The sequence below is a fragment of the Siniperca chuatsi genome, linkage group LG1 (genome assembly GCF_020085105.1).
Source record: "Siniperca chuatsi isolate FFG_IHB_CAS linkage group LG1, ASM2008510v1, whole genome shotgun sequence".
In the NCBI taxonomy this organism is placed as follows: Eukaryota; Metazoa; Chordata; class Actinopteri; order Centrarchiformes; family Sinipercidae; genus Siniperca; species Siniperca chuatsi.
Window position 1 is genome coordinate 3,181,050 of NC_058042.1, and position 23,951 is coordinate 3,205,000.

At 42.4% G+C, this 23,951-nt stretch overlaps 1 protein-coding gene across 11 annotated transcripts in view; it reads left to right on the forward strand.

The window, feature by feature from the left end:
- The window catches only part of herc1 (HECT and RLD domain containing E3 ubiquitin protein ligase family member 1), a 68,399-nt gene that overhangs the window by 36,728 nt on the left and 7,720 nt on the right, over positions 1-23,951 (forward strand). For 6 of the 11 annotated variants that reach the window (XM_044195001.1, XM_044195340.1, XM_044194949.1 and 3 more), the window contains 36 exons: positions 232-270; positions 933-1,049; positions 1,623-1,878; positions 2,904-3,025; positions 3,137-3,363; positions 3,823-4,091; positions 4,875-4,927; positions 5,041-5,241; positions 5,432-5,606; positions 6,144-6,411; positions 7,772-7,985; positions 8,642-8,901; positions 9,008-9,135; positions 10,364-10,500; positions 11,094-11,294; positions 11,441-11,571; positions 11,671-11,894; positions 12,407-12,527; positions 12,845-12,991; positions 13,269-13,370; positions 13,470-13,643; positions 14,684-14,983; positions 15,081-15,146; positions 15,294-15,419; positions 15,992-16,130; positions 16,531-16,712; positions 16,912-17,067; positions 17,317-17,439; positions 17,590-17,692; positions 18,062-18,231; positions 19,680-19,818; positions 20,392-20,561; positions 20,954-21,123; positions 21,218-21,383; positions 22,307-22,383; positions 23,396-23,648. In XM_044195001.1, coding sequence (XP_044050936.1) covers positions 232-270; positions 933-1,049; positions 1,623-1,878; positions 2,904-3,025; positions 3,137-3,363; positions 3,823-4,091; positions 4,875-4,927; positions 5,041-5,241; positions 5,432-5,606; positions 6,144-6,411; positions 7,772-7,985; positions 8,642-8,901; positions 9,008-9,135; positions 10,364-10,500; positions 11,094-11,294; positions 11,441-11,571; positions 11,671-11,894; positions 12,407-12,527; positions 12,845-12,991; positions 13,269-13,370; positions 13,470-13,643; positions 14,684-14,983; positions 15,081-15,146; positions 15,294-15,419; positions 15,992-16,130; positions 16,531-16,712; positions 16,912-17,067; positions 17,317-17,439; positions 17,590-17,692; positions 18,062-18,231; positions 19,680-19,818; positions 20,392-20,561; positions 20,954-21,123; positions 21,218-21,383; positions 22,307-22,383; positions 23,396-23,648 — 5,906 coding nt within the window. The remainder of the gene's footprint in view (positions 1-231; positions 271-932; positions 1,050-1,622; positions 1,879-2,903; positions 3,026-3,136; positions 3,364-3,822; positions 4,092-4,874; positions 4,928-5,040; positions 5,242-5,431; positions 5,607-6,143; positions 6,412-7,771; positions 7,986-8,641; positions 8,902-9,007; positions 9,136-10,363; positions 10,501-11,093; positions 11,295-11,440; positions 11,572-11,670; positions 11,895-12,406; positions 12,528-12,844; positions 12,992-13,268; positions 13,371-13,469; positions 13,644-14,683; positions 14,984-15,080; positions 15,147-15,293; positions 15,420-15,991; positions 16,131-16,530; positions 16,713-16,911; positions 17,068-17,316; positions 17,440-17,589; positions 17,693-18,061; positions 18,232-19,679; positions 19,819-20,391; positions 20,562-20,953; positions 21,124-21,217; positions 21,384-22,306; positions 22,384-23,395; positions 23,649-23,951) is intronic. The other 5 variants (XM_044195512.1, XM_044195753.1, XM_044195422.1 and 2 more) reach the window with 3 other exon arrangements.

Here is a 23,951-nt window from a genome sequence, read left to right on the forward strand (position 1 = left end):
CACCTCTACAGGGTCCTTTGCTGTTGTTCTGGGATTGACACTTTTTACACTTTTCGCGCCAAAGTACGTTCATCTCTAGGAGACAGAACGCGTCTCCTTGCCGTAGCGGTATGACAGCTGCGTACTTGTACTATTTTTTGTATTTTTTGAACGCGGTACCTTCAGGCGTTTGGAAATTGAACCAGACTAGTAGAGGTCCACAGTTCTTTTTTTTTTTCCTGATTTCTTTAGATTTTCATGATCTCAAGCAAAGAGGCACTGAGTTTGAAGGTAGGCCTTAAAATACGTCCACAGGTACACCTCCAATTGACTCAAATTATGTCAATTAGCCTTTCACGAGCTTCTAAAGCCATGATATAATTTTCCAAGCAGTTTGAAGGCACAGTCAACTTATTGTATGTAAACTTCTGACCCACTGGAATTGTCATATAGTGAATTATAAGCGAAATAATATGTCTGTAAACAACTGTTGGAAAAGTTACTTGTGTCATGCACATAGTAGATGTCCTAACCGGATTGCCAAAACTATAGTTTGTCAACATGAAATCTGTGGATTGGTTAAAAAATGAGCTTTAATGACTTCAACCTAAGTGTGTGTAAACTTCCGACTGTATTTCATAAAAGTGTAATAATGTCTTCTAACATTAATGGAGGTGCTGTTTATTTCAGGCGAGGCGGCTCCACTGTAATACACTGTGGGAAACCCTGCAACATTTGAGTTATTCCGTCCAAGTTAATTTTTTCCTTATGGGACAACTGAGTCCATATATAAAAGACACAAATAAGTACATATTAGAAAAAGAAAAACTTATCACATTATAATATTGTGTAAGGTTTTTGCACAGCAGTTATACACACACACAGTGCAATATTCAAACCTATATCTCACATTTCATAATTATTTCACTAATTGTGGTGTTTGTTTGCTCCAGCTCTGTCAGACCCCAGCAGCAGGCTGTCGACCTCTCCCCCTCCTCCTGCCATCGCTGCTCCCCTGTTGGAGATGGGCTTCTCCCTGCGCCAGATCACCAAAGCTCTGGAAGCCACTGGTCAGTCTCACTCAAGTTCCCCTGTTTACAGTTTTATTTTATTTAATTCAGTGCATTTAAGCTGAAATCTAAGTTAGGTAGATAGCACGCTACGACTTTGGCATCACGACAGAGCGAGGGAAAGAGCCGTGCCTACTAAGGCTACAACTAACGATTATTTTCATCATTGCTTTATCTATTGATTATTTTTTCGATTAATTGATTGTCTATAAAATGTCAGAAAATAGAGAAAAATGCTGATCACAATTCCAAGATTTCCGGTTGTCGTCTTGGTTTGTTTGACCAACATTTCAAACCCAAAGATAGTCAGTTTACAATAATATAAAACACAGACAGGCAGCAAATACTCACACTAGAGAAGCTGGAATGGTTATCAAAATTGTTGCCGATTCATTTTCTGTCAATCTACTAATCAATAATTAAGTAAAACAATGTCATTGGATGAATTTATATTTTTCTGTATTAGCAGCAAAATAGGTAGAAGTTAGCAGAGAGTATTACATGTATTAGACTATGAATATTGTGGTATGACTATCATTGTGTGGTATTCAGTGTGTATTCCTGTTATCTCAGGTGCTCGAGGAGAAGCAGACGCTCAGAACATCACAGTGCTGGCCATGTGGATGATTGAACATCCATGTACCGAGGACGAGCACGACGAGCCTCAAACCAGAGGCAGCGGTGTCGGTGGTGATGGGTCTGACTCGTCCTGTCCGGGTGCGACAGCCTACGCTGGAGGCAAATCTCTGGATCGGAGTTCCTATCTGTGCTCTCCTGGAGACATAGTCAGTGCGGATGCTTCAGAAATGGAGGAGGGCTTCAGCGAGAGGTACGGTTCTCACGTGAAAATGTATTCAAAATTACAGGGCTTCGCGGACCCGCAGCACGATGCAACATGATGCACTTTCAATTAACAAGCAGCTGCGCTCAAAAAGGGCATCAACATAATAATATTTTGTAGAAATAATTGATAATCCTATTTTCATTGAGACGAAATAATTTTTTATATCGTACATATCTGTATCAATATCTGCGAATCAAATTCCAGAAATAATTGTCATTTAAGTATTTTCTCCTGCAGTGATTATGAAGTAATCAGAGCTGATCAGAGTACGCTCTAATCCATCGATATTAGACATATTGACAAGCAGACCGAGACCCGTAGCAGTAAAACGAGATGCTACTCTACCCGAGTACACTGAGTATAATTGGACCCGGTCTGACACGAGTCCCAGATCGGGTCTCTGTCCCTCAGAGCCGAGTAGATCCGTGAAGGCCTCTAAGTCATAATCTTAATTCTAAATCGAAAGAATACTATCAAAGTTTCAGTACCAGGGACAGATTTTACTGTTATCATCATACATTAGCAAAGTATAGACTAATACGTTTCATACTCAACAAATCATATGTTGAGTAAAACAAACCCTCTGTTAGTGGCTCTCTGGGTAGGTTTGAAATTTAGTAGCAACTACACATTATTAAGGCAAAACGAAGATTACAGCCATAAATGTCTGATCCAATCATTATTTGGTGCTGTGGAATATTTAAAATTTGGAATATAAAAGGAATATTTTGTAAAGGTTCTTAGGACAGATGTGCTTTTCTTTACTTTTTAAGTTTGTAAAGTCAGCCAGGGCCACTTAATTTATGTGTGTAAGTGCAAATTAATAGAGTGAACATATGTCACAGGTATGGAAAGGTTTGTCAATAAAAGTTAACTTCTCCATCTTTCTAATATATTTTAAACATCTGTGTTGCATCATCATCAAAATAACACTTAGTACACTGAATACCAGAAGGTTGTTTATTTGTAGGAGTATATAAAAATAAAGCCTGTATTTGTGTACTTTGTAGTCCCGAGGGTCTGGAGCAGGACAGTGCATCAGCCTCCAGCGGTGCACCGCTCAGAGGACGCTCTGCTGTCGGTAGGAAACACCGCTTCGACCTGGCCGCGCGCACGCTGTTAGCCCGCGCTGGTAAGAATATTCCACAAAGACATCTTTTACCTTTCTTCAAACTTGGTCTAAACAAAGTGCAGATTTATCTCCCACTTCCTCAGTTCACTTTAAACTTCCTTTCAATCTAAGCTGGACTGTACCGCTCGGTGCAGGCCCACCACAGCCAGTCACGTCGAGAAGTCTCATCCCTCCAACAGCAACAAGACCCCGGTGCCCTTTATGACTTCAACCTGGATGAGGAGCTGGAGATGGACCTAGACGAGGAGACCATGGAGGCCATGTTCGGCCAGGACCTTGCCAGTGACACCGACATTCTGGGAATGTGGATCCCGGAGGTACTGGACTGGCCAACATGGGTGTGTGTGACTTTATGCTATGGCTAGAGGGCTGCCATCACCATTCTGCTCTTTACCTGACCTGCATCACTTCTCACTCACAGTAAATTCATACTATACTTGCACGCTGAAATGCCAGCTTTATGAGTCAGACACTCTCGCTCGTTCAACACACTTCTCCTGAAAGCCCACTCACTCAATTGATCTAACTGGCTTGAAATGAAAGGCTAAACACTTTTGGACAACAAAATGATGATTCTCAGTGCTGATAATTGCCTGGTGTTTGGGAAAGGAACTCATTAATGCAAAGCTGTCACTGATTCATATTTCTAACACGTCACATTGCATGGATGCTTAACTGCTGTTCTGAACAACTTTGTCTTGTTTGTGTGTCGTGTAAATACACGTTTGTCTTCATGTATGTGAATGGGTGTGTGTGTGTGTGTGTGTGTTCCTCTGTAATCGTACCACACCTTGCAGCACGTATGTGAGACAGACGATCGAGATGAAGTGGTGGTGTGCGAGCTGTGCGAGGCCAACGTGGCCAATTTCAATCAACACATGAAGAAGAGCCACCCAGGCTGCGGCCGCAGCGCCAACCGGCAAGGCTACCGCAGTAACGGCTCCTATGTGGACGGCTGGTTCGGAGGGGAGTGTGGGAGTGGAAACCCCTACTACCTGCTGTGTGGTGGCTGCAGAGAGAAGTACTTGGCCATCAAAAGCAAGGCCAAAGTCCCCATTGTGGAGAGGTATGCACACCTGAGAAAGATCAAACAAGGAAGGACATTTGTTTCTTGGCTGTATCTTATGAATGTTTTTGGCCCGTTATGACTTTACAACCAAGCTGCTAACAAAGAGAACCGGTGAAAACTGCTTGTTATGGAGCAACTTTGGGTTACTACTAAAGCTAGTTTGATAAATTGGGCTGATGCATCTGCTAGCTATATTAGCTTATTGCAGAAATATCGGCTTACATGTCAGCCGAGAACTAACAAGAAATTTCAGAGCTGAAATGCCAAAGATATGTTGGAGGTAATTTAGAAACTGTGTCTCCACCAGAGAGCAAAACATGTCCTCCTCAGTACACGCTGTATCTTGTAAATTCAAGATATCCTTATCAGAAATGGTTGTTTATGTAAAATAGAATATCGGCTGATAAATCATCAGATATTTTAAACACTCAAGTTTTGATATTGGCCTAAAAAATCCAGCATTGTTACTACAATTGCGTTGAAAATATAACCGTTATTACTTTCTTTACTTGTTACCTAGGACTTCTGTAACAGGTATAGCAGAGTACTGTTAGCTCTCAGTGTGTTTGCATAGGAAGACCCAGAAGTATTGCCAAAAGTTTTTACACTCCTTTTATAGTATTTGAATTATTATTGTAATTTGAGAGACGTTGAGACACAATTTGAGGTAACCCTTTATATTAGTTTTTACATTATGTTTTATTTCTGGACTATTTTGTACTACCTTGTTATTTAAAGGAAGTAAAACGGATGTTATTTTATTCTGTGATATGTATTCAGGTATAAGGGACAGGCTCCTGACCTCCTGGGAAAGCAGGACAGTGTCTATGAAGGTAAGGTGTATTATGAACATTTCAAACTCAATTTTAAATTTCTTGCAGCGATAAAGAGAAGTGTGTGTTTGTCTTAGATTTAACATTGTTTGTGTTTCTCCGGCCCGCTACAGAGGACTGGGACATGCTGGATGTTGACGAAGATGAGAAGCTGACGGGGGAGGAGGAGTTTGAGCTGTTGGCCGGCCCGTTGGGTCTTAGTGAGCGCAGGATCGTCCCCGAGGCTGTCCAGTTCCCTGACAGCGACCCACTGGGAGCCTCCATTGCCATGGTGACGGCCACCAACAGTATGGAGGAGACCCTGCTGCAGATAGGTGAGGAGAACTTTCAAGATCCCATTACTTCTGGAGACAGCAACATATTTGTTGCCTTGATATTATATAGTGTTTTGTGTCTCTCTGACTTGCAGCCAATCAAACTTGAAGTAAAGCAACTGGTTCAACCCTTAACCCTGTGTTCTTTTAGCATAAGTAACAGCAGTACACTGAGTGTGTTTGTGTTTAGGCTGTCAGACCTCGGTGGATAAGAGTTCATCGGGCAGGGTGACCCTCGGCGAGCAGGCAGCAGCTCTCCAGAACCCTCATGACCGAGTGATGGCTCTGAGGAGGGTGACGGCTGCAGCCCAGGTGCTGCTGGCCAGGACCATGGTGATGAGAGCCCTGTCCCTGCTGTCTGTCAGGTAGTCTTCACCAACGCAAGAATATGACTACACGCTCCCTCTGTCAGGCCTGAATTTAGATTTTTGTCAAGTTCTGTTCTGAGATGAACAATAACAGCTTTGGAAATCAAATCTTCATGGTTTAAAGCTTTCTGTAACCCGTCAGATGATGATGTCCCAGATAAAAAGGAATTGCTCAGGTGTACTGTGTATTTCCCCATCGTACCAAACTTCTCTGTGTGTTTTCCTAAATGATCTGTTCTTCACTAATACTGAAATATTTGCAACCTTTGTTGCTAATCACTAAAAACTGCATATAGTGAAATAAAGCAGTTAAATAAAATATAAGGCAGTTATATTCCCAAAATGTTTTATTAATTTCAACCCTTTGGATGAAAAAAAAATCTAATCAAACATTAATTTGAATTTTTTAAAAATGCACTTGACAGATAGATGGAAGCAGAGCTTCCTGTCCGTTATGCAACACATGACTTCTGCATGACTTTTCTCTTCTCTCCATCCCTCTCCCTCCTCCACCCTTCCCTCCCTCCCACACAGTGGCTCGAGCTGCAGCCTTGCAGCAGGTCTGGAGTCTCTCGGTTTGACTGACATCAGGACTCTGGTCAGGCTAATGTGTCTGGCGGCAGCAGGCCGAGCCGGTCTTTCCACCAGTCCTCCAGCGGGCTCCGGCCACGCTGAAAGGCCCCGTGGGGCCGCCAAGGCGAGCAAACCCATCTCCTGTCTGGCTTACCTCAGCACAGCAGTGGGCTGCTTGGCCTCCAACAGTCCCAACGCCGCCAAGCTGCTGGTGCAGCTCTGCACTCAGGTACACAGTATTAATCATCAGCCTGGTTCTTAATTCATGTCATGGCTTTATTGAGATCTGATGTTTGATTTAACACTTCATCGTCAAGAGTTGTTGGCTGTAATAAAGTCAAATATTAAATTTTATTCCCTCTACCTTCTTTGTCAATAGTATTTTTGGGGCATTTTTGCCTTTTAGTTAGATAGAGGACTATTGAGACGTGACTGTAAATAAGGGGAGCGAGTGGAGGGATGATATGCAACAAAGGTCCCCGGTCGGACTTGAACCGGGGATGTCGCGTTACATGGTCAGTGTCTTAAACCCCTAGGCCTCCAGGACGCCCTTTTATTTTGTGTTTTTCAGCACTCAGATCTGCTCAGTTATATTGCACATCACATAGTGTTTTCTTCCCACTGTGTGCTGGTTATGTACCGGTGCAGAAGCATCACGTAACAATTCTTAAATGTCACAGCCTGTAAAAATTATCCAAGAGTCAGTTATAAAATAAAAAGTGCAGTGCCACTCACTGATTTGTTTGTTGCCTTTAATTGCTTGACTTAGACAAAGGATTTATTGACGGCCCATGAGAGGCTGTGATAAAATATACTGAAATAAAATCACAGTTAAGATGCTTTATCTGCCAGCAGTGATCAGTATTAATGCTGTATGTATTATTATTACACGTTGTGTAGCTCATGCTGCTTCTCACGAAAACATTAATGTAAATCACATATTGTAAATTCCCTTCAACACTGGAATACTTGTATGTTTGTTTGTATTTGTTTGTATGTGATCTTCAAGTCCAATAGGATAGTTAAAAGTTAATCACTTTGAAAAATGTAAGGAATAGTTCAAAATTTAAAATGATACGCTTAAAAATACACTTATTCACTTTCTTCCCGAGAGTGCGATGAGAAAATATCACTCTCATATTTGTGCATCATGTACAGACCAGGAGTCAGCAGCTGGTTAGCTTAGCTTAGCATAAAGACTGGAAGCAGGTGGAAACAGCTAGCCTGGCTCTGTCCAAAATTCAAAAGTACACATACCAGCACGTCAGCTCACTAATTAACATGCTGTATCTTGTTTGTTTAATCCACACACAAACAGAAATGTAAAAACAAAAAATTGGGGTTTTAGAGGAAAGTTACATGCTGCAATTAGCTCTATTTGTTTTACTCTCGGAAATAAAGCAAATAAGCATTTCCCAAATGTTTTAACTGTTCCTTTAAGTGCTGTAGATTATGTAATACGGCAAAAGAAATTACTTTATTTACTTTAACTGAAGAGAAAACCAGGTCCTGCTCCCAGTTACCTGTTTTTTTTTATTTAAAAATTAAAGCTGTAACTCATAATAATGCAATAATTTCTTCCTTTCCAGAACCTGATCTCTGCAGCTACCGGCATGAATCTGACCACAGTGGACGACCCCATCCAGAGGAAGTTCCTGCCCAGCTTTCTGCGGGGCGTAGCTGAGGAGAACAAGCTCGTCACCTCTCCCAACTTTGTGGTCACACAGGCTCTGGTGGCCCTGCTGGCAGATAAAGGGGCCAGACTCAGACCTGCTTATGACAAGGCCGATATGGAGAAAAGAGGTTTGTAGAATTAGAAGAGCAGGAGAAACAAAAAGCTGGCGTTCCATGTTATCCGGTCAGTTTCTGTGCGTTCCTTTATCTCATTGGTTGTCTTTAAATCTCACAAACATAGTATTTCATATTGGTAGTTCTTGTGATAAGTAAGTAGATATTGGATTGACTGTTTGTGTACGCTGTTGCTTTGTTTTCCTTGTATACTTTTCAGAGTAATTAAACATACTGAACATGGCCACCGCCTTGATTAATTACGCCACATTACATACTTTTATCTTTCAAAAATGTGTCAAAATGATTTATTTTGTGGCCTCAAATTTTGTTCTGGTAATTTGACCTTAAGCGCAGCAAACTGCATAATTGCATTCAAGGGTTTTTTTAAACAAGTTTAATGTCAAGGCAATGTTTTATAATGTATTTTTTGCTGACCTAGATGTTAATCATCTCATAATTATCCGCATGTATTTGTGTAATTCATCAGTAATGTCTGTTAAGCTTTCATACATGACTCATGCTTGTGCCAGCTTGGCTGTGTTTCTCTCTGTTCACTCGGGTCACCTTGGTGGTTTTCCTGTGCTTTTTGTTGTGTTTTCATGTTTTCATTTTTGTTCCTTCTCTCACTCACCGGGCAACCTTGTCACCTTGTGTTCCATGTCGAGCAGGTCTAATTGCGCATTTGTATGCCCATCCTTCCCATAATCCCTCCGCTGTAGGGCCTCTGGAGCTGGCCAACGCTCTTGCGGCCTGCTGCCTGTCCTCCAGGCTTTCCTCACAGCACCGCCAGTGGGCCGCCCAGCAGCTGGTCCGCACGCTGGCCGCCCACGACCGCGACAACAACCATAGCCGGCCGCAGACCTTTGCCGACATGGCGGGGGACCTGCGAAAGTGCTCCTTCATCAAGCTAGAGGCTCACCAGAGTAGAGTGAGTCAATACAGGATCAGGAGTGTTCCCTCGCTGGTTTAGATCTCAAAATTGTTTGATATAAACTATATTGGTAATAAATAAAGTCTTTCTCTGTTTCACTCAGGTCATCACATGTGGATGGTGCAGTAAGAAAGGCCTGTTGGCTACTAGTGGCAATGATGGGACGGTCAGGATGTGGAACGTAACTAAGAGCCAGTACGCCCTCCAGCAGACCTGCATCTTCAATAAGGAGTAAGGCTTTCTGAAGCACCACAAATACTACAGTCCCACGTTCTTCCTCCAGATACCTCAGTATGTTAATGGGAAACCACAGTGTTACGTTCTGAAAGGAAAAGCTGTTGTACGCTGTGCATCTCTACCAGTCCGCTTTGGAGTTACAAAACTGTGCTCTTGGACTTTATTATTATACATTATTGATTTTTCCGCAGCTATTGTATGTCTTATTTGTTTTGTTTTGCTTATTTGTTAAAACTGCACTTTTTGCATAAACAGTGGATCAAATGACTAAAGGCCTGGTCGTACTAGCATTTAATCCAGCAACATTTTTCACTTTGAGTTCACCTTTGGTTAACTTAAACCCCCAAATTAGTTTCGAACAGTTAGCAAGCATTTAGCACGCTCGTTAGATCAGAGAGCGTTTCCCCCTCTTTAATAAAACTCTTTATTGAATGAAATGATTCAATCCCGAGAACATAATACCAAAGGGGAGTAAACGCGGTACAGTACAGAGGAAATAGAAAGATGTTCGGGGAGCCATTGTGACTGACAAGAGCTAGCATGTCCTGGCTGGCCAGCGTGTTAGCGGTTAGCTTGCCTAACAGTAGTTCAGGATCTGTTTACAGTTTACACTAGAAAAAATATGATTAAAAAAAGTTCACCAACTAGCTACATCACCAAGCTTCACCAAATATTAAGACGTGCAGATTAATTTGTCTGTGCCGCTGTGTGACCAGGTCTAAAGTGTAAAATGAAAGAGGGTTATCGGACCTACAGTGAATTATCCCCTCAGCCGTAGCGTTGTACCATCTTTTAGCTCATTGTTTTGATTTTCCGGCCTGCTAACTCTGCTCTCATCGTTTCCAGAAGCAACAGGCAGCTGTTGTCATCAAAAAAGCTCAGATAAAGCCAATGTATGCTACCTGCCCAGCACCAAAAGACAATAGGGCAAAGTTAGCGACTAGCTAGAAAGTGGAGCATTTAGCAGCTAAAGAGCCTGATGTTTTTCTTGGTGTTAGAGAATACCAAAACAGAGCTAAGAGGACATTCAAAGGAATGCTAATGTTATTCTGTGTCAGCTGGATGTGTAAATAGGCAACAAGTTTACTAACAAAATAACTTTATAAGGTGATAATATGTCAGATGTTGTGTTTACAGCTACCCACAAGTGGCTAAATAAATAAATAGATGCAGTTTTCAGTTTTGGTCTCTTTTGTGTTTATTCTGTGTTCTCTCTCATCAGTGATGGCTCTTCAGAAGAGGGCATGTCAGGTTTGGGATCTCCCAGCGATCCTTGCCTGTCTCCTCTTGCATGGAGTGTCACTGGAAAGTATCTGGCCTCCGCCATGGAGAAAATGGTCAACATCTGGCAAGTTAATGGTAAACATTTATTTTTTTCAAGCTCCTCTGGGGTCTTTATTCTGTCTTTATTTTATTACTCGTTATGTTAACGATGAGCTCCATTTGAGTTGTTTTGAAAAACTGTTTCCTAAAATGTGTCATGTGGCCCTGCTTGTATCACTGGTGTGTGAGGTCCACAGAATATGAATGAGAGGGCATTAAGCTTTTATAGCTCCCATTAAAAATGAATATGCCTGGTGACTGAACGCGGTCCAATCATCTTTTCCTGCCTCCCACCACACATCCTGCAGCATGCACCATCTGTCCTTGGCCACTTTCAGTCGCCTTGAGGATGAAAGACCACAATCACATTCTTATCAGCTTTCGTGAGCACATTTCCTCTTGTGCCATTGAAATGTGACCGTGTCTTTATTGCACGAGCAAATTAAACCCACTCTATGCATTTCTATCTTTCTGTGGGCATTGTTGTGTACTTGGTTCAAGCCACAGTCCATGATTTTGGAGAAAGAAATTGCTTATAATGTATATAGTGTAAACATATTATTATATGTAATATAATGACCGGGGTAACAGCTCTACACTAACTGTGACCTCCTTTCCTCTCCTCTAAGGTGGTAAGGGCCTTTTGGACGTGCAGCCTCACTGGGTGTCGGCGCTGGCGTGGCCTAAAGAAGATGTAGAGTCCTTGTGGTGCGGGGAACCCAAAGACATGCTGCTGGTGGGGCGAATGGATGGATCTCTGGGCCTAATTGAGGTGCTGGATACCTCCAGTATGCACCGCACCGAGCTGGAGCACTGCTACAGGAAAGATGGTATGAAGAGGGAGTTTTTGAATGAGCGATGAATCTCTGTTATTGTGGTAATATTTTGGTAATAACTCTTGCCAGATTATCAGCAGTTTACAAATCTTTGATAATAATGCACCTATCTGCCATAGTGACGTTTTATCCTCTCTCAGTGGCAGTGATGCACATAGCCTGGTACAGTGAAGACAAGCCTTTTGCTGTGGGCTACGCAGATGGCAAGCTGCTGATAGGATCCAAAGAGCCCTTAGAAAAAGGAGCCATCGTGGTCATTGATGCACACAAGGTAAACTATTTATACAAAAATAAATAAGCAATTGTTTTCATTTAAATATGTGGATTTATAGCCAAATTCTTCAGAACTGAATGCGTATTGTTTCTACAGGAGTCAATCACCAGTATGAAGTGGAGTCCTACTGGTCAGATCTTGCTGACCTGTGCCAAAGAGGAGACGGTGAAGCTGTGGGCCAGTCCGGACCCTCACTCTGACTCTGGCTCTGGTTCTGGCTGGCACTGCCTGCAGAGTCTCAGACACCCCTCCCTGGTTAACGGAGTGGCCTGGTGCAGCCTGCCTGGACGTGGCCCAAAGCCCCTCAGCATGTTAGCCATGTAGGTTGTCCTCAAATACTCGGCAGGACTGTGGCTAATTATACTTTCTGGGGTTTTTTGTTTTTTTTGGACAGTTTATGATGTGCTCTCTTCACCTCCACACTCATGTTGACATCAACATTTAAATGAGTTCCTCAAATTCTCTGTCTGAGAAATGATTATGTTTGGTCAATGCATAGATTTACGTTCAGTACATCAAAAAGTTCCTTTCAGCCTATTAACGAAAATAATATAGCAGGTAAAGGTGACCGTAATTTGTCAGCTGATCTGCACAGCAGAACAGATGTTTCACGCTCAGCCCTGAACAGAAAGGCTTTTTTTAATGCAGAGATACGAGAGAGGCTTTAGCCTGCAGTCTGAATGACTTAATATGAAACTTTCGATCTGCTGCAATCTCAAGGAAGCTTTTTCATTCTTAACCCTGGCATGTTTGTAACACAAGGATGATGTATTTCCATGAAAGAATATTTCCCGTGGTTAGGTAGGCTTTCATGTGTCGCTGTGTTTTTCAGATGCTGCCAGAATGGCCTGGTCTCCGTCTGGACTGTTCCTCAAGACATCTGTAACTTCCCAGAGTCCTCCTGCTCTGACTCCGAAGGATGGTGGGAGCATGAAGCAAAACCTAAATTCACGGTACTTAAAAACATTCATAAATAATTACTCGAAATTACTCGAAATTGTCACCTGACTGATGACGTCAGATGTTCTTTTTTCATGCGCGATTATTGATGTAATATAAAGTAAAATGTTCATGGTGTTTTTCTAGACATTTGATGAATTTTGCCTCAGCTTCTAAATATTTCTGACCATACATGTAGATTCATACCAATTTATCATGCTGCTTATTCTCTCTATACGTACATACATTGAGTTGTAGAAGACCAGATCACAAAACGTATTTCAGCAGAGATGGTGCGTTCTTCCACTTACATGCTGTCACTGTGTTGCAGTCTTCCCGGTGGTCACGAGATGGAGCGATGTGTGTTTTCCAGCTGAAGGGCCACATCACTCCAGTAAGAACGCTGGCCTTCAGCCCCGACGGTCTGGCTCTGGCATCTGGAGGAGTGGGAGGCCTCATGAACATCTGGTCCCTGCGGGTAAGAAATAAACACACACACACACACACACACACACACACAGGGTGTATGGTATTACTGCAGGTACAAGTCACATAGATAAACAGATGTATGTGTGTAACACAGAAAATGCCAGCATAGAGGTGAAAAGAACAATTGATTCTTTACACACTCATCTTACTGGTAGTCGTAGATCACACTGCAGTTTACAGTGACACTGAATACCTTTCCACTGGAGTCATTATGTGTGTGTGTGTGTGTGTGTGTGTGTGTGTGTGTGTGTGTGTGTGTCCAACAGGACGGGTCAGTGCTCCAGACAGTGGTAGCTGGTTCAGGGGCGATCCAGAGTATTGTCTGGATCCCAGATGTGGGTGTCGCTGTCTGCTCCAACAGGTCAAAGGTAAGACATCTTGACCTGATTCGTATTCTTCCACGTTTCTAGCCGCATCACTAAAATTAAATAAATATTTATTTACTCTCTGCTCCGCCTTATTTCCAGGATGTGCTGGTTGTGAACTGCTCCAAAGAGTTCATGGCGTCCAACCATGTGCTGGCCACTTGCCGCACAGCTCTGAAGAAGCAGGGCGTGGTCGGCCTCAACATGGCGCCCTGCATGAGGGCCTTCCTGGAGAGACTCCCCGTCATGCTGCAGGAGCAGTACGCCTACGAGAAGGTACATTAATGTATCTACTGCCTAACCCCATTTAAATCATCATAATCTATATTAATATTAATAATATAAATGGAAATGTGTACAAAACAAAACACCATGTGAACACATTTTCAGCATTGTGCTGATTGCAGACTGATTGGATCTTGGTAGCAGGAAATTGTTTTGTCACAATTTAAAAACGTCTTTGTGGCGGACTGTGAGTCTCACTCACAAGCTAAAGTCTGAATGAGGAGGTTCTTTTTTTCAGTATACACAATTGCAGCAATCTTTTCAACTGATCTGCACTTTGAGCTGCATTTATTTGTTTTTTACATTGGTGCAAATCTATTTTTTGCAACACATAAATTCCATATATGAACATACATATTATATTCAGTCTAATCAAGTCAGAAAGGGTCCAGCTGTATTACTACTTGAATGTATCCGAGCAGACAGCTGTGATTGTGTGGTGCGTCGTAATCATCACAGGTGAAAAATGTGTTTTTGAGTGTGAACTGTGAAGTGCAGGAGTTACGACATGCATTGCTGCTCTTTATGACCGCAGCTGCTCATTAAATGGTGGCGCATCATGCACGCTGAATCAGAGGAAGCAGGTCTTTCTTTGTAGGTGCATTGATACGTCGCTGTTAATAATCGTACACACTGTCTGATTTTGTTTCCCCACCCACATTCACAAAGATAATACACCAGAAAGCAACACAGCTACAGTACACGTAGGCGTGGTGATAAGAGGTTTTAACTGGAAATGTTCTGGCTCCTGTTCTGCTGTCCCTGTTTTTTCATGCTCCAAAGTTTAGAGTTTTTTAATTAAGTTTAAATGTGTGTACAGTTAAGACCTACTACTGAATGTGACAAAAATCCCAGACTGTAAATCAAAAGAGGTAGACCAGGTGCCCTGAGAAAAGATGGTACAACAAAATGGTTCATTACTGCACATAACCAAAAACAGTGTTACTGTAGAGCGCCTGAGGGTGATTTTTACTTCCAGATTCCATCATTGCCACGCGTTGCTCATGTTTCCTTTTCTTCTCAACTTCTAGCCTCATGTCGTATGTGGGGAGCAACTCGTCCACAGCCCCTATATGCAGTGCCTAGCCTCCCTGGCTGTGGGTCTCCACCTGGACCAGCTCCTGTGTCGCCCCCCTGTGCCGCCTCCCCTCAGACACTGCCCACCAGAGTCTGGCACCGCCATCTGGTGTGCCAGCGAGTGGGCCTGGTTGGACTGCTTCTCTACAACAGTCAAGGCGGCGGAGGCCCTCGCTCGAGGCGCTACCTTCCCCGAGTCGTTCTCTGTTCCTGACCTGGAGCCTGTGCCCAAAGATGAAATGGCTCTGCTCATGGTGAGGGAGGCTGCTGCTGCTTTAACTGCTGTCATTTATAACCTAATTAACACCTACTGTTGTATATAATAACAGTCCTTGCACTCTGTTTTTCCAGGACAACAGCAAATGGGGGTCTGGTATGGATGAACAGATCATGTCCTGGGCCACTTCTAGACCAGAGGTAATTTAGATTGATACTTAGATTAGCTGTAATAAATGGTTTGTCTTTGTTTATGCTGCTTAGACCCTGGTAACTGCTATTTTGACTCACGTTTTGTCTTGCTGTCGATTTTTTACTTATGTGTGTGTGTTTGCTGGGCGTTTGCAGGACTGGCACCTCGGGGGGAAGTGTGATGTGTATCTGTGGGGTGCAGGGCGACACGGCCAGCTGGCAGAGGCTGGCAGAAATATCCTGGTGCCAACCGCTGCCCCGTCCTTCTCTCAGGCCCAACAGGTACACAGACCGCACATAAAACAATCCACAGATTGTCGTGTCTTTTTTTAAACTGCATCCTCAAAACACCAGCCTGTTGCCTTTAATCCAGTTACATCACGTGAGATTAAAGGATACATGTAGTTGTAGTTTTTTATCCTTTACTGCAAAAGTAAATACATTTATTGCCTGTCACACTGTGTAGATGTGTATATAATCTGCCACTATTAGATGCATAAGAAGCATTTTGCGTTAGGAAAAGAAAAGAAACATGTAAAATGTGCTGCTTTGATTTTGACCATTCTTTTTTTTTTTATCTTGTGTAAACTCCCCCAACTTTATGGAAGTATAATACCAAATCACTGGAGTACAAATGAATCTTTTTTTTAATTTAAATTTGATCAAACTGCAGATGTTTCCTCTGACATATACAAGAGGCTTTTTACCAGCTGATCCCTGTTGTTCAGTGTCATAAAATGTGATTATTGCTCCCCGTGTTAATCTGCTTTATATACCACCAGCCCTACCGCTGTTCATGTCCTGCATCTGTTTCCTCTTCATCTCCTTATTCACCACCTGCTCTCCTCCGTCAGGTGGTGTGTGGTCAGAACTGCACCTTTGTGATTCAGCCTAACGGGACAGTGTTGGCCTGTGGGGAGGGCAGCTACGGCCGTCTGGGGCAGGGCAACTCTGACGACCTGCATGTTCTCACGGTCATCTCAGCTCTTCAAGGTGGCGCTGAAGTATCTGTTGTTCTTGCCAAACATACTGTTGCTGAGTCGCTATTGTTTGTGTGTTAAGTAAGACGTGTTTACATGTGTGTCCTCTGATGACAGTGGCACTGGGATAGAGTTGGGGTTTGATAGCATTTTATCGAATCTGAATCCTTTCGAATCCCTTATCGAATCTAATTAGGTTTAAGTAACTACATTTATAAATAACTAAGACCTGTAACAGGCCCGAAACAATACAGTTTTTGAGTGGTGAGAGAGTTGTGAGCCTGAAAATAAGATGATCGGCAGAAGATATGAAATGTTCATGTGCAAATGTATATTCTGAAATCAATGTAACTTCAACAACTGTCATGTGCTAACCTCCACCCCGACCGCGTGGTCGTCTCTTTGTCCCTCAGGTTTTGTTGTGACTCAGCTGGTGACATCATGCGGCAGCGACGGTCACTCCATGGCTCTGACGGAGAGCGGCGAGGTGTTCAGCTGGGGGGACGGGGACTACGGTAAGCTAGGTCACGGGAACAGCGACCGGCAGCGCCGACCGAGACAGATTGAAGCCCTGCAAGGAGAGGAGGTGGTGCAGGTCAGTCTTTCCCTCCTCGGGAGTATTTAGGAACACAGTGGGTACTGTAAAAAGGGACTCTATTCATTTCTGGCAAAAGTCGAAATTGCAATGCAGCATTTAGTTCAAGGGTGCCTAACAGTAATATACGAATTTGGTGCATATTTTGGCATCTTGGTTCCAGTCACATATTTGACACTTTGCTCTTTTTGCCCTTCAGATGTCCTGTGGGTTCAAACATTCGGCAGTGGTAACAGCTGATGGAAAGCTCTTCACATTTGGTAATGGAGATTACGGCAGACTGGGTTTGGGAAACACCTCGAACAAGAAGCTACCAGAGAAGGTCACCGCTCTGGAGGGCTACCAAGTCGGACAGGTAGGACAGCATTAGAGCTTACCAAGGTGGAAAAGGTGACATTTATTTAATGATTTTGCAGACTCTACTGTTTTTATTAATGATTACCGTTGCCACGTTCATAGACAGGACTACAGAAAGAAGCATTCATCTTTTTGACTGTTTTTCTTTCTTTCTTGTGTTTTGACAGCTGAAACATGCTGAAGCTTCAGTAAACACAGATGATTGACGACCTCTCAGAGTTTATGTTGCCATGTGTTCCCTCCTCAGGTGGCTTGTGGTTTGAACCACACGTTAGTCGTCTCTGCTGATGGAATGATGGTTTGGGCTTTCGGTGACGGAGACTATGGAAAACTGGGACTTGGCAATTCCACAGCCAAGTCGTCGCCTCAGGTAGGCGCTGTGGCCCCGCGAGGCCTGCTGCTTCATTTGAGCCGTAAAAGCTTAAGTGAAGATGTTCACCTATGAAACTAATTATATCTTTTAATCTTTTTTTTATGAGTGAATGTAATGTAGGTTTATTTTGAATTTCTAATTCCTCAGAAAGTGGACGTGCTGTGTGGAATCGGCATCAAAAAAGTGGCTTGTGGAACCCAGTTCTCTGTGGCTTTAACCAAAGATGGCAAAGTTTTCACGTTCGGCCAAGGTACGCTACGGTTTGATCTTTTCTTTACTCCTCCACTGATTTCTAATATGATAATGATTAGAGCTGCAATGATTACATAATTGATTAATCATTTAAGTATTTTTCAAGCAAATATGCCAAATATTTAATGGTTCCAGCTTCTCAAATGTGAAGATTTGCTGCCTTTTCTTGGCTTACATCATGGTAAACTGAATATTTTGGGTTTTGGACTGTTGGTCAGGCAAAACTTGACATTTGATGACATAACCTTTGGGCTTTAAGAAATGTTGTTTAGCATTTTTCTCTATTTTCTGATGTTTTATAGACTTTTGTGTGTTTTCTTTCTTTAACACATCATTCAAATAATTATTTTTTCCTCCCCCGTTGCAGACCGTCTAATTGGCTTACCAGAAGGCCGAGCCAGGAACCACAACCGGCCCCAGCAGGTTCCGGCTCTGTCAGGGATCCACATCCAGGATGTCGCTGTAGGAGCTGAACACACTCTGGTGCTCTCCTCCACGGGAGACGTTTATACCTGGGGCAGCAACTCAGAGGGACAGGTAACCTGCTGACACCCACACTGAAAGGCTGTCAGTCAGTCTCTATGGTAATATTGATATGTAACAGGGGGCGGCAAAGGCAAAGTGTCAATAACAATGATGTCAGGATGAAGAAACAGTATTTATAACCTTCTTCCGCCGCCGTCTGCTCTGGAAAAATGAACTAGAAAAACATTATATTCATGGAATCAACCTGATCCACAATCTGAGTTTAAATTGTGCATCATGTTATTTTAGTTTTAAAATCTTATAACATGTTACAAATAATCTTACAAACGGACCTGAAACTATTAGTTGATTAAACAATTGTCAGAGAAAGAACCAATAATTTGGGTAATTTATCGTTTAAGTAATTTTATAAGAAAAAAAAAATGCCACAAATACACTGGCTCCAGCTGCTCAACTATGAATATTTGGTCAGATTTTAGTTTTCTATGATAGTAAACTGCATATCTTTGAGTGCTTGACTGTTGTTCAGACAAAACAAAGAATTTGAATAAGTCGTCTTGGAAACTGCGACGGACATTTTTCACTATTTTCTCACATTTTACAGACCAAATGATTAATCAAAACAATAATCAAAAATGAAAATAATCCCTTTTTGCAGTTTTACTTACAAAATCTAACTTATAAAAAGTAAAAAGATTTAATCATATCTGATGAAAGAGAAGAAGACGAGTGATTGGGACGGTTGGGGTCTCATACGTCGTCGTATTCAGAAACTTAAGATAATGACGTGAGACATCTGGTTGTGTAACCCACATAAATCCAAAGCATTGTAATGATAAACTTTTTAATTGCTCTTACTTTCATCATCATTAGATTAAAAAAAACAAAAACGTAAAGAAACAGATTTATATGTGTTGTAGAAACAGAAAGATTTGAAAATGGTAATTGTCTTGGAGAATAACAGGATAAAAAACATTAATACGCCAGATTTTTAACGTAATTGATAGAAGAAATTACTCTAAAAAAATAATCTGAAAAATACAGTTTAAGAGATACAATGTGAAGAGATACACATGAAATTCTTCATTCTTGATCTTGTAAACAGTAGTTTGACAAAAAACACTTAACACAAGTTTCACTTACTAGCTTTTTGACAGACCATTCAGTCGCATCAAGTCTTCATCAGCAGGTAGAGTTTGCTCAGTTTTAATGGAGTCAAACTCTCCATTTGCTGATTAAGACTGAGATGTGGTTGAAAGTTAGTAAGCGGAGTTAAGATTATTTTGTCAAATGTGATGAGGTGTTAAGTTTACAGCCCGACACTATATTTAATGATTTAAAAATGTTCCTCTGTGCTTCTAAAAGGTTTCAGCAGTTTTTATACACACTTGTCCCGAAAGTCTCTTGATTGTAAATTATTAATCCATGTTTAATTTGGGTGATAGCTTATTATAAATGACTTAATTCACGTGACTTTGAACTGTGCCTTTGTTGTGTAGCTGGGTCTGGGCCACACCAACCATGTCAGAGAGCCTACAGTGGCGACAGTGCTGCAGGGCAAAAACATCCACCAGATCTCTGCTGGACGCTGCCACAGCGCTGCATGGACGGCTCCCTCTGTGCCGCCTCGAGCACCAGGTTAGACACACAAACTCACTCGTCCTAACATCAACACGATGCCCCCCGCCATGGCGCTGCTGTCTAATGGGCAGACACTTTATCCGGGAGGTCAGATTTCCTGCTGTGCTGCTGGGTCGTGTAGTAAATACCAAAGTGGGGCACAGCACATTGTTGTCAGATGAGGCACCGCCGTTGTTTGGTGAACTAACACTGAGGAATTTCATTGTATTGGGGATAGAAAGCTGCTGAATCCAGAGATGTTTTCTGTTTAGAACTGTTTTCATGTGATAGTAAAACAGAAAACGTGTAAATACCTCAGAAAATATAGCTTTACTTAGATGGAGTCCTGCATGGCTGCGACAACATGGCTGTTTCGAAACTTCTTTTTTAACTTTTTATGTTTAGAACTTGTTTTTACATGCTACATTTACAATTCTGTGTTCAACGTGATCTGTGGCAGCAACTCACCAAGTTGAATTTGTGGTATTTGCAATTTTTAATTTATAGTTTTACCACTTCTGTCTTTCTCCTCACCTCTTGTCCCTCCTGTAATACCTCCCTCCCGTCGTGGTCTTCGTGTCTCCTCCTCAGGCTCGTCGGTTCCCCTCCAGCTGGGTCTTCCTGTGGCGGTGCCTCCTCAGTACAACGGGCTGAAAGAGGTCAGCATCGAGGCGGTCAGGGCTCGCCTACGACTCCTCTACCACTTCTCCGACCTCATGTACTCCTCGTGGAGACTGCTCAACCTCAGCCCCAACAACCAGGTAGGCAAAGAACCAGGACACACACACACACACACACAGGAAACTTCGCTCTTCTCAGTTTGCAGATAAAACAATTACCGAAATGTAGATCGTAAAAATTTAATAGCCATCTTCAAACACGAATCAGAGGTTGTCTTTGCTTTGAGGAGATGTTACACACGGAGGTAGTACGTGAAACCTCAGTCCAGGCTATAAATTGAGACTAAATATTAAAAGAAAAATTATTTTACATCAAACTTCTGCAAATGACATGGGACGTCCCACTGCGAGGAACAAACTGGTCTTTTTTATTAAAATAAAGTAACAAAGCTTAAGATTTAGGAGGCAGTAAAAGCTACATCACACACTGTATTTCATTATGTAATGATGTAAATGTAATTCTTACTCTGCAGAGCTGTACGTCCCACTATAACGCTGGTACTTGGGGGATTGTTCAGGGCCAATTGAGGCCCCTGTTGGCCCCCAGAGTGTACACTCTGCCCATGGTGCGCTCCATAGGCAAGACCATGGTGCAGGGCAAGAACTACGGCCCCCAGATCACTGTCAAACGGATCTCCACACGGTCAGTACTCCACTGGACTTTCACACACACTTATTCCCACAGTATTTGGCACCAGTACGCGCGGTGAAGTGTTTTTCCCTGTACCTCTCTGCAGGGGACGGAAGTGTAAACCGATCTTTGTGCAGATCGCTCGCCAGGTTGTGAAGCTGAACGCCTCAGACCTTCGACTGCCCTCGAGGGCCTGGAAGGTCAAACTGGTGGGAGAGGGGGCTGATGATGCCGGGGGGGTCTTTGATGATACCATCACAGAGATGTGTCAGGTATGGACAGATCCGTCAAGTACAAAATCTGAACTTGTTTGTTAAAATGACTCTTGATAAGCCAGGAGTTTACCGGATGTCATGCGATACAGTGATATTTCTCGCCTGTTGCAAGAAATCTTGGTGTCCTGTTTCATAGCAGTTTATGTTTTGAGCAACATTTCACTAAGCTCGTCCAATCATGTTTTTATCACCTCAGAAACGTTGCAAAAATCCGATCTATTTTAAATCTTAGTGATGCAGAAACTGTTGTACATGCTTTTATCTCCTTGCGCCTCGATTACTGTAACAGCCCGTTCACTCGTCTTAATCAAAAAACTGTGAAACGACTGCAGACTGTACAAAACTCAGCTGCTCGGCTGTAAACCAGGACCCAGAGGTGCGACCACATCACACCTGGTTCAGCCTCTTTACATCGGCTCCCTGTTTGTTTCAGGATTGATTTTAAGATCTTGTTGATTACCTTTAAGGCTCTTCATGGCCCCAGACTATATTTTAGACCCTGTAATCCCTTATGAACCTTCACGTAGTCTGAGATCTTCGGGCAGGGGTCTCCTGTCTGTTCCTGAGTCCAGGATGGAAACTAAGGGGGACAGAGCTTTTGCCATCAGGGCCCCGAGGCTCTGGAACAACCTGCCCGAAGACATCAGGCTGTCTGAGTCAGTGTCTCCGTTTAAGTCTCGTCTCAAAACACATTTTTATCTGAAAGCAGATCCTGATTTTACCTGAACTGGTTGTTTATTTTACTGTTTATTTTATTGCTTTTGTGTATTTTATTTCTTAATATTTCGTCATTCACCGTGGTGTTTTATTTCTCTTGTTGTGAAGCACTTTGTACTTTGTTTTGATAAGTGCTCTATAAATAAAGTTTTATTATTATTATTTATTATTTCTCTCGTTTTGTTTTGTGGGTGTGTTTGTAGGAGTTGGAGACGGGAGTGGTCGACCTGCTCATCCCCTCCCCCAACGCCACAGCAGAGGTTGGCTACAACAGAGACAGGTGAGGGAAGCCATGCAGGAGCGTGCAGGCCCGTCGTTATCGATCCCGACTGTCGACACTAAATGTTCTCCTGTTCTCTCATTTTATCTTACAAAGAGATTCACTGTTGACGTTAATATCAATATGAGATTTTCCCACCTATAACAGCTGATACTGAATAGCGAGTGCATAACACTTTCAGACATGTCTACTTTAAAGTATGTGATATTTAAATAAAACCATAAAGCTTTAATTCTGCCATTAACTGACAAATACCGTCAATAAAAATAATACTGGATTAATTGATATGATATTCCTTTTTAAAGATGATATTGATCAATACTGATAGTTTGGCAGTTCATTGATGCGTCCCTATACTCCACTGCTGACACAGACTACACAGGATTACGATGTTCTTTGCCTTTTCTTTATATTATCTCCCCCAAACCAGACTCGTTCTTTCTCTATTTATTAAATTTTTCTTATTAAATTCTCTTACATCCTGGGTTGAAGCCACATGGCATTTTCAGCCTTCTTGTGTGTTCATCTTTTGCAGCAGAATCACCCTGAAACACGAGAGTCAAACAAAGTAGCTCCGAGTGTAGCTTCACCCCCAGTTGGGAAAAATGCAACTTGAAGTATGTTTTCAAAACAAACTGTAGAAAACAAGAACAAAACCTGTTATTTTCATAAAGTTCAACATACTGGAATATCATTACTGAATCCCCCAAAATGTAATATTGTGGAATAATTACTCTCCTGTCTTAGCTTGTAAGGCTGGATGGCAACGTTTATTCTCTAAATTCTCATGTAGCATAATCCAAGTATCCATAAAGTCCATTTATGTGCTCAGTTCATCCTTGATGCGCATGTATATTTAATAATTTCAGTATATAATTTCCGTAAGCTCTTCTCATGCCTGCCTCCAGCTCCATCACTGCCGGAGTCTCCTGATCATAGCGCTCATGTTCAACCCATCACTTGAAAACAAATTTAAACCAAGCAATATTTCTGTCTCCTTCGGTCTGCCTAGGTTCCTCCTCAACCCATCCGCATGCCTGGATGAGCACATGCTCCAGTTCAAGTTCCTGGGCATCCTGATGGGCGTGGCCATCCGCACCAAGAAGCCCCTGGACCTGCACCTGGCTCCCCTGGTGTGGAAACAGCTGTGCTGCATCCCCCTAATGTTGGAGGATCTGGAGGAAGTGGACCTCCTTTACGTGCAGACGCTCAAAAGCATTCTTCACATTGAAGACAGTGGCATCACCGAGGATAATTTCCATGAGGTGGGAAATGGATTTTAGATTTTGATATTAGGTGATGGTGGTTATGTGGATGATTTCTTACCTTTTGTTTTGTTTTTTTGCATTCTCCTATGGTAGGTGTGAGTGGGTGATATGACAGTATATCTAATTTTATATTGCGATATCGATATATATCATGACGTAGTAAATTATAAAGCCTCATTATATTATATCACCCAACCGTAGAAAGGTAGGTAGGAAGGGGGTTAAGACACGTGTGATGGGAAGAAGCATCTGAACGTACCTGTAATATCGCTAATTTATGTGTAACAACCAAAAATATCT